General features: G+C 45.7%; 1 protein-coding gene across 1 annotated transcript in view; it reads left to right on the forward strand.

The window, feature by feature from the left end:
• Positions 1-10,170, forward strand: part of CENPI (centromere protein I) — a 40,615-nt gene extending 30,445 nt beyond the window's left edge. Inside the window, exons 16-21 of the mRNA XM_090061539.1 lie at positions 315-450; positions 2,237-2,361; positions 4,066-4,114; positions 4,256-4,489; positions 5,451-5,492; positions 8,777-10,170. Of these exons, the coding sequence (XP_089917665.1) occupies positions 315-450; positions 2,237-2,361; positions 4,066-4,114; positions 4,256-4,489; positions 5,451-5,492; positions 8,777-8,908 (718 nt within the window). The 3' untranslated portion in view covers positions 8,909-10,170. The remainder of the gene's footprint in view (positions 1-314; positions 451-2,236; positions 2,362-4,065; positions 4,115-4,255; positions 4,490-5,450; positions 5,493-8,776) is intronic.
• Positions 10,171-10,378: the final 208 nt, after the last annotated feature.

Genomic DNA, 10,378 nt, shown 5'->3' on the forward strand with positions numbered 1-10,378 from the left:
TTACCAAGCTAGACATCAGGAATATATCATTGAATGAAAAATGCTAAAATCTATTTTAATTGAGAATTTAAGTGTTCTAAAATCTTAGAATTGAAAAGTCAAGTTCTCTGCAGTAGTGATGAGTTACCTATGTTGGTATTATTTTGGATAAGTGTTTTGTTGAATACATCCAGCAAATACTGAATTTCAGTTCACATTGCTACCTGCATACAGTTCTCTCCGTATCATTTTGCTTGCTTCTCCTCAACATTGTTCAAACTCTGGAGAGAGGTGTGTTAATGTTGTACGTCTGTCTGTCCCTCATCCTGCTATAGGAACACCACGCTTTCTGGACTGGTCAATTGTGTAGCTGAGCTGATCCATTTTGTAGGGCAGCTCTGTGCTGTGGCACTGCGCTTGGAAAGCAATGCTACTTTCTTGCTTCACTTTATTCTGGACTTCTATGAAACAGTAAGTATCCTACTGCTGTTGCCATTCCAAGAAGATGCATTTGCCTGAGAGCAGTTTTCATTTGTAGTGAAGGACATGAAATTTCCTTTGTTGTAATAGTTTAAAGAAGCTATCTTTGATTAGATGCTAGATTAGTTTTCTGGCACAGAGGATAGCTGCTGCATTCCAAGGTATGGATAAGGGCAGTTGTCTGGGTTTTTTTCATTGTTTATTTAAGTCAGGGAGGATGTGGGTGCTGTTGATAGTGACATGCATAATACACCCACTAAAACATGAAGCAGCAAGACCCTGAAGTACGGGTGTCAAACATATGGCCCATGGGCTGGATCCAGCCCATGAAACCATACAATTCATTCTGTGGGCCTTGGGACTAAACCAGTGTGCTGTATGGAGCATGAATTGGCCCCAGCCCTTTGTGGTGCATGTGCACGGACTGAACCTGGCACCTCACGCAGTACGGGGGCTTGGGCAGGTGCATGTGCTATATGTGGCACCTGATGGGTTCTACATGCTAGATCTGTGGCTGGTCTGGATGAGGCTGTGCTAGAGACCAGAGCATAGCACTAGTCTGGCTGGGCTCTTCATGCAGTGTATGCTCTGCATTGGCCCCCTATGCTGCATACAGCATGTGGTGGCCCTGCAGCACACTGAATACAGCACAATGGATCCCAAGTATGGGTGGCATGAGGTGCACCTTCAGGCTGGCCTCTTGCAGTGGCTTTACTTGCAGATGTCCTGGGGCTCTATCTGGACCAGCCCTGGAGCCAGCAAGCAGGGCGCACCCCAGGCTGACCCACTGTGCTATGGGTCTAATTCATGTGCTGCGTGCAGCACAGTCCTGGAGTAGGGCTGGCATGCAGCACCTGGCATAGAAGTGGTCCCAGTATGACCTGCAAACTGGCCCAGTGACTCTCACCTGCAGGCCCAGCACAGCAACCCACAGAGGTAGATGAGTTGTGCCCTAAAAGGTTGCAACCATTTCAAGTCTTTTTATACTGATCTTTGAAAATTCAATATTTAGAGAGCCTTAGAAAAAAAAAAAAAAAGGTTTTTCTTCCCTCTTTTGGTTGAGAAACTGATCAAAGCCCCAACCCTGCCTCTCCTGCTTTTTCTTTCCATGGACATTGCTCCACACTGGCAATTCTTGTTCAATTTTAGCAGTACTGCTGTTGCAGGGCTGGAATAAGGGTGAAAGCTGTTAACAGCAGCGAAATCATAAAGAGGACTGTACTTTTCAATGTGTGACATGTGGTGCCCTAACCTCACTTGTGGAGTTAGTTGGGTTTTTTTAATATTGTTAACAGGAGCTGAACAGTTCCCTGTGGTCACCATATCAGCTCTTCACAGCAAAGTGTTTTTGGTGTGACCATGGAATCCTAGCAGGCCAATTGGGAAACCTCTATTGTCCAACTGGCATAATATCACTCTGTTACGTGGTCCACTAATAACAGCAAATCTGATTTAAGAATTAGATTGTGTTGGGTCTAGTTCAAATTGCAGGTACAAGAGAATTATCAGAGAGAAGTATGTTGCATGTTTACCATAGAGATCTGGACAGGTCTGTCCCAGCCAGTTACAATATTAAAATGTAGCATTGAGGGTTGGGCCTGACCCTTTGCAGACCTGCCACTGTGTGAATATTTGGTGGAGATGAGAAAAGAGCATGTGGGATTGCTTTACCAGCTTTTCCTGCAAAGGTGTCAGAGTTAACAGTTAGCAGATAAGTAATGCAATGTTCATCCGGCTCTGTAAGCACCGTGGAGACTGATCTGCTTTGTTTCTGCAGGTGTGTGACATGTATCTGAAATATAATCTACCCTTGTTGGTGTTGCCTCCTGCTGGAGTTTTCTACCCAGCACTGCTCAGCATGGATTCAGTCATCCTGAACCAGCTCTGTTACGTTATATACAGGTACCAAAGATGGGGAGCTTTCAACTTCCTCACATCCATCTTGAGGAGAGTGGCCACCTTTAGTTATGTCAGACAAAATCATGGGCTGTCCATAAAATCTCCAGCGTGAGTTATTCTCTCTGGAAGGAGCAGAAGGTGGCATGCTTGGGTTATTCTCAGAGCTGGGCATACAGTGCTCTATAGCAGGGGTAAGCAATCTTTTAGCAGCAGCAGCAGGCCAAAGTAACAGAACTCAGTCTGAAGGTGTTGCTGCTGCCACTTCCTTGGCTGACATACCCTGCCGCCACTACTTTTGCCACCAAATCCTGACTTTCTGGGCTGATTATAATCCCTTTTTGGGCCAGTTCTGGTCAATTCCTGCTCTAATAGCATTGTTTCACAACATTTTTTTCCATACTCACATCCCAGGTAAGAATAGAACACAGTTTCAGGATCCTGTTCCCCCCCGTCATGCCATTCATAAGGGGAGAGGTAGGTGGTTCCCATAATACTTTGAGAGAGCTTAAGTACCTTGTCCTGCTTCATATTGAGAAATGGTATCAGTCAAGCTTTGACCCTAGAGTTTCTGAGCCTCAGTCCTGTGCTCTAACCAATGAACTCATATTTGCAGAAAGAAGCATTATGCAGTGCTGTTAATGGATGCACTGAGCAGTGGTGACTTACAGGGGATGCACTGAGGTGCACATTGCACCCCCTGACAGCCAGCGTTCCCTGCTGGAGACAGGCAGGGGAGGCAGGCAAGAGCACTGGTGCCCCCCCTGAGAGTGCAAGCAGGAAGTGGGGGTGCCAAGAGAAGTGATCCCCGTGGTCCCCCCTCCATCAATTGTGCTGACCCAGAAGTGCCAGTGGCCTGTTGCTGGCACTTCCAGGTCAGCATGATTGGCCTCAAGGGAATTCCCCTCCCTCCCCAGTCAGTGAAATCAGCACCCCCTGGTTACTGACTGGCCACTGGGGGGGGGCAAGTGCCCCCTCCTGACTTAGGAGGTACCAGTCACCCAAGGCACAGAGCATAAAGTACTTCTACCTTTTGAGTCTGGGATGGCTGCCTAGTGTTGCCTGCATGCTTGGAGAAAACATTGGTTGTTTCTCTGCAGGATCTACAGTCCTGCCACTCTTGATGGTGTTACTTCCAGTGGTTGCATCTGATAAGAAAAGTAGTCAATTGCCGACAGCTGGCATAGGGCTCTCCATGTGGCTTTTTCTCTGGGGAGACTAAAGGATCATTAACATGACAGGATGCTCTCTGGGAGATGAGAGGAGTTAGTGCTTGTTATATAGAACAACTATCAGGTTTCATTACTTCTAGTGATTTCCATTTTCTCTACTTACCAAATGAAAGGCTCCTTCTTAAAGATATACTGCACTTTTGTGCTGCAGTCATTGTGTTATAGCATTTTGAACTGTATGAAGGTGACTTTGCCTTGTTTGCCTGGAACATATTGCTCATGCAAGACTCTCATTCAAGTGTCTTCCTCCTCCCTAATTCCTGAGTAAAGGCTGGATCTGTGCCAAATAGTGTGGTTCCTTTGAACTCCTCCTTCTGTCAGCTTTCATAGCTGGAAGAGAGAGTGTAGCAATCTCACTAGTGAAGGATAAAAGCTGCCTTAACTTGTTCTGAAAGCAGTCCTCCTGCCCTTCTCTGGTCTCTCTCTCTCTCTCAATGCAGAGGGCATCTAACATTTTTTTGTGTATTTATTTCTTTAGGTATCGAACCAACTTGGTAGCTGCAAAAGAAAATGAGCTGGTTAAAAAGGTACTTTGAGCAGATCAGATAAGTACTTTACTCTGGATAGTTACAAAGTTGTTGTGAACAACATGCTGAGGTGGGGGAAAGATGATAGCATGCAGCTGTTATAAGGAAGTTTCTCTCTGAATTGTTTTCTGATCCCACCAGGTAATACTGCAGTTCAAGTTTAGTAGCCGAACTTACCAAGAGTACAACCAGTACATAATGGTTATGGTGGGCTGCCTGTGGACATCCAGTGCATTCCAGAAGGATATCCACCCTCAGGGCATTTGCCTGGACACTGAGGTGCTGGAGAAAACCAGAGTGCAGGAATTCAGGAATAGCTTCAACATCATTTACCACCCAGCCCTAACAGGCTATGCTATCCTTTTCCTGGAGCAGGTAAGGATATGGGCAAAGTTTGCCCCTTTCCTGTGCTGCCCACTTGGAATTTGTTGCCCCACCTTGAGTATTTATCCAGGCAGCTGCCTCTTAATGTACTGCTTTAGTAATCAGTTCTGCTAGCATCACTTGTACTTTATAGGGTTGGTTTTATGCTCTGTGGCCCAGAACAAATGTTCTGTGCACTTCTTTCATCCCAGGAGCACAATATTAACATGGTGGGGGTTTTTTGGGTTTTTTTTATTTGCCTATTATAAAAATACACATTATCGATATGGTATGGTTTTGTGCTTAACGTAGTAAGAGTACAGCCGTTATTTTGCATAGTGGGTTAAAGTAAAATGTCTGAGAATTTAAATGGTTCAAAACTTCATTAATGCATGAGCTTACCTTTATTTAGGCAGCTTTTACTATTCCCAGGTGGGGCATCAGAGCTCAGGACAGTCTGATAAGCATGTAGTTTTTGAGTACTAAAAACAGTCCACCTTTTAAATAAAAAAGAGTACTTGTTTGGAATGCCAGCTTTTCTGGAAAGCATTAAGTATATCTTTCCAGAGCACCAGGGGGTGCTGCTTTGCAACAGACTGAGAGAACAGTGGCAATCAGTTCAGCATCAGTATGTTATCTGCTCTTGTTCTGTCTCAGTTTTGGAACTAACAAATGTTTCTGAAATGGTGGCTTCCGAGTTTCCAAGGCATAACAGTTCATTAAGTCTAAAAGTATTTCCCATTTCCATCCAGAAGCATTAATAAAGTATTGATCCACAAATTGTTGAATACTCCATGGTGCCTTACCATTTATGGATTTGTTTAAGGAGAGTCCTACAAGTCCGTCACAATACATGTCATCTTTCTTGGTCATCTTGATCCTGTGCTTTAAGAGGGGATTTGGCAGAGCTAAAGCCTGGCAGCTCAGGACACAGACTTTGATCTGATCTGCTCTTTGTTTTCTTTCCTCTAAGGCTTGGCCAAGTGATAAAACCCTGGACTTCAGTTTAATTAAGGTAACTGACCTTTGTTATAAATTAGTTTAAAGAAGGTTGTATTCACTATTTGGTTAGCAATATGGGTATACAGTGCTAAAGTATTTACCAACTTTAGAAGTACCTACAAGAAGTCTGAAAGCACTTCCTTTCTGGAGAACCCAGTAAAAGATGCAGATTCAGTTGTGGACCAAAAGCAACCTCTATGTCAGCTGCACATCTCCAGCTCTTTGTGTGGAGAACCAGACAGCATATTACCTGAAAACTGAAATTTGGTGCTATTGGATAGCCTAGCAGCCACCTATAGTCAGGAGCCTGAGATTTTAGACACCCAGATGTAAAACCAATACAGCCTCCAGGCGGAGAAGCTCTAGCTACTTGCCAAAGAAAATTCAGCTTCTAATATAAATGGATTAAGCTTGTCAATTTCTAGTATTGGTCTAAACCATTTAAGTTCTGAGGTGGGTATGTATTCTTTTCTTTTGCTACTGCTCATGGAACAGGTGCAGCATGACAAGTGATAATGTATGCTTATTCCTCTGATGCTCTTTCTGACTTAAAAGAATGACTTCTAGGCTAGGGACAGACATTACAAACCGGTTTAAGTAATCAGAAACTGGCTTAAACCTGTAACAGAACAGATGTTCAGTGCACATAAACCAGTCTGAGAATGGCTGAAACTGATTTGAGATAAACCTGGTTGAATGTAGACTTAACTGATTTGGCACAAATCGGTTTATGCAATGTCCGTCCCATACCCCTTGCTGGTTTAAACCAGACTCCCCTAGCATCCCAGCATGTTCTCTGGGCTGGGCAGGGCTCCTCTGTACCACAGCACAGCTGGTCCCTCTCCTCTGCTCCCTGATTGTAGCTTTGGCAGAGACTTGCAAGCACAGGAAAGTCTGCCTGCTTCCTTCCTCCTGTCCCCACTCTCTGCTAAGTAGGCATTCTCCCATCCCCCACAGACACCTCTCAGCATTAGCTAGCAGACCATGTGCTGGCTACCTCACAGCTCTGGCCCAAAGGCAGAATCAACAGATAGCTGATAATGTCCCTCTGTTATTTTCTTAATGGCGTGATAAATACTGAGTTAGGAGTGATAAACATTCCCTGCTGGGCTGTTCAGGAGGGAGGGAAACCTGTCCCTAATCTGATTCTCTTGCCAGGGCTTGGCTCCTCAGCTCTGTAGAAGAAAGGGAGGGCTGCTCTAGCATCCCCCGCCCCTTCTGGCTTCTTGCCTGAGCCAACGCAGGCATGTGCCTGCATTTCTGGGATGTCTGTTTGGTTACAAAACTGATTTAGCCTAGCCTTAAACTAACCTGCAAAGATAGAATCAGTTCAGGCTCAGGTTTTTTGAATATCTGTTCCTAGCTCTAGAGGTGGGAGGGAAGGCTCAGTGTTTATGGCACGGGTAGGCAACCCCAATGGGGCACGGGTGCCAGAGCATGGCACAAAGACACGCCACTTGGCACACACACCTCTGGGAAGACGGCAGGGAAGGGGTTGCCCCAGTGAGGATTGGGTTTCTTGTAGCTTCCCCACCATCCACCCCTGGCATACCAACATTTTATAAACTAAGTTTGCAGGTGTTTTTGGCGCAGTGCTGGCCCCAGGCTCTCCTACTGCCCCCAGGATAACTTGTCATGTGCCAGAGCACACATGGCATAGGCGTTACCTGGGGACAAGCACCTGCAGCGCAAGGTGTGCCCCTGCCACTTGTCCCCAGGGAAACAAACATCTGTGCATGTCTGGATGCGCTACTAATGTCCAATCCTGCAAGACATGTAGTCACAGAATCATAAAAAATTACGGTTGGAAGGGAGCTCAGGAGGTCATCTAATCCAACTGCCTGCTTAAAGCACGATTATCACCAACTATATCATCCCAGCCAAGGCTTTGTCTAGCTGGGTCTTAAAAACCTTCAAGGATGGAGATTCTGCAACCTCTCTGGGTAACCTGTTCCAGTGCTTTACTGCCTTCCTAGTGAAAGATGCTTTTTTCCTGGTATCTAACCTAAACTTCCTTTGCTGTAGCTTGAGATTGTTGCTCCTTGTTCTGTGATCTGCCACCCCTGAGAACAGTCTAGTTCAGAGGTGGGCCAAATGGCAGATCCAGCTGGTAACCAGACTTCATTTTTCAGCAGCCCCTGCCTTCCTGGCTGCAGCCAGTTTCCGTGGAGACGGGGTCAGGGTTTCCCTGGAGACCAGCCCAAGCAGCACTGGCAGGGCCCACAGCTGTGTGGGGAGCCATTCCAGAGCTGGGGCCAGAATTTTGTGGCGGCGGCGGTGTGGTCTGGAGCCAGGGCAGTCCCAATCTACTGCCTGCATGCCCTTGCCTCTGCCACACTGCCCACATGCCTCAAGCAGGGTCATGCAGACAGCAGACTGCAGCTCTGCCCTGGCTCCGAACCATGCTGTCACTGCTGCACAATCCTAGCCCCAGCCCTGGAGCAGCTCCACACCCAGCTGCTTGCCCTACCAGCACTGCTTGGGGCGGTCTCCATGGAAACCCCAGCCTGCACCTGCCTCTCTCTTCTTCCCCCTTCAAAGGCCCCACCCCTTCTGGGGTCTCCATGGAAACTGGCTGCAATGACATGGGTTAGGGCTGCTGAGAAATGGAGTCTGCTGTGGGCCAGACTTTGCCCACCCCTGATTTAGCTCCACCCTCTTTTTAACCACGCTTCAGGTTGCTGAAGGGTGCTCTTAAATCCCCACTCAGTCTTCTCTTTTCCAGACTAAATAAGCCCAGTTTCCTCAGCTTCTCCTAAGTTATGTTCCCCAGCCCCCTCACCATTTTTGTTGCTCTCTGCTGGACTCTCTCCAGTGTGTCTACATCCTTTCTGTAGTGGGGGGGGGCCCAAAACTGTACCCAGTACTCCAGATGTGGCCACACCAGTATCAAATAGAGGGGACGAATTCTCTCAATTTCCTGGCAATGCTCCTACTAATGCAGCCCCACATGCTGTTAGCCTCCTTCACAATGAAGGGACACTGTTGGTTCATAGCCAGCTTATTGTCCACTGTAACCCCCAGATCCTTTTCTGCAGAGCTGCTGCTTAGCTAGTTGGTCCTCAACCTGTAGTGTTGCCATGGGATTGTTCCATTCAAAGTGCAGGACTTTGCATTTCTCCTTATTGAACATCACGATATTCACCCAGAGGCAGGATGTAATCTTTGTGCATGTATATAATCAGGTGGCAGGACAAAGATACTTTCCAGTTTGAATTTGCCTTCATTTTCAGACTGTGGCAAGAGAAGGGAGTCTCTGGCTCCAGCCATTTAACTACCCCATTTCTGTTTCTATAGGGGAAGAAATGGAACTGGTATCTGGAATATCTCTACACGCAGGGGTTAGAAGGCCTGAAATTCTTCATTGAAAGCAGCATCAGTCGTATCTCCCAGACCTCCAAAGCCAAGAAAGGGAGTTTACATATATAACATTGTGTTTTACATGGACCTGTTGAAAATCCAGATGGGGAGAGCAGAATATAGCAGCATGTCTTACTGTTCCATTCTCAGTGTGAAGAAGTAATGGAGCAGTTAATCTCTTTCACATTTTGATACTGACATTCCTTTAGGAAAGGAATGATTGAACCATCCTTATTCACTGATTCAGAGTCTGGATGGCCCTGCCAAACTGCTGTGGCCTGAAGTTGCTGAACTGACATTCTGAGCACTGTCAGATTTGTTTTCACCATTACTTTTCCTATCACTGGACTGTCTACTTGAAAGTAGCAAATACTATGCCATTTTAATTCTATTCTGAGCAGTGCTGCTTCAGTATAAGCAATTCCTGTTCTATGACCTGCTCTGCCCCCCCACCTGCAGTAGGGTAATGAGCAATACTAAACCTTTTCTAGGTTGTTGTATATACCGAATCAAAGGACCTCAAGGCGCTCCTTCATTTTCTTGCTGTGTATATATTTGATCTGAAGGCCTATAATGAGCTGGCTGAACTGACTCTCTTAATTCTTGCTTTCAGTATGGGAACTTTCTCCCAACATCGTTTGGGACATTTTGCAGCTGGAACACTTGGGTGCTGCTCATGTTTTATTGATGCTTTGAGTACCTAAGGGTGTTGCCAGCAGCTATTTCCTTTTGACAGGTCTAAATGAATGTTTTTTATTTTGTGCTTGTAGCTATGTACATAATTGTATTAAATATTTATTTTTTGTAAAATGCTGCCATAGTGGCACTACATGAATTCTGCTGCAAACTGTATCTGCCCCCCCCCCAATTAGCCTGGTGAATCTGGAAAGGAGACACTTCATGAGCTTTGAAATTGTATTCTTTTTCAGTGGTGGTTACCAGCAGCTGGTGACTTCTGAGCCTCTAAGGACACTTTGCCTATAATAAATCATACTTGTTCCTTGTCTCCTCAAATATTACAGCAACCCTAAGCTAATATGCTCATTAGCAGATTCTTTAGCTTAAATAGTAGGTCTGAGAAATGTGTGTTTTTATTTTTGGTGGCTGTGTCCACCAGGCACCCTTTCATTCCTTAGTGTGACTCCTGACAGCCAGCTGAGACCCATCTCTCCGAGGGTAAGACAGAGAGACGGGCCTCAGCAATAAGATGGAGCAATACATCTTGACAAAATAAACATTTTTCTTCTGAGAAGTTAATTTATAGCATTTAGGGCTTTTTCCCTCTTAGCCTATCATGGTTTTTATGATTAAACTTTTCTCTCTTCATCAGATACCAAGGGCTGCAGTTCTCCCTTGTCCTTGTCCATATACATTTCATTTCTGATGCTCATTTGCCCCATACACTTGACTGGATTAATTTTGCAAGCCGCTTCTGTTGAGGCCCTGCCCATATGCTAGATTTCACAGATTTTTAGGGTCGGAAGGGACCTATTGGATCATTGAGTCCAACCCTCTGCTCTGGGCAGGAAAGAGTGCTGG

This window comes from Crocodylus siamensis, chromosome 8, assembly GCF_052110815.1.
Source record: "Crocodylus siamensis isolate JL-2025a chromosome 8, ASM5211081v1, whole genome shotgun sequence".
Taxonomy (NCBI): domain Eukaryota; kingdom Metazoa; phylum Chordata; order Crocodylia; family Crocodylidae; genus Crocodylus; species Crocodylus siamensis.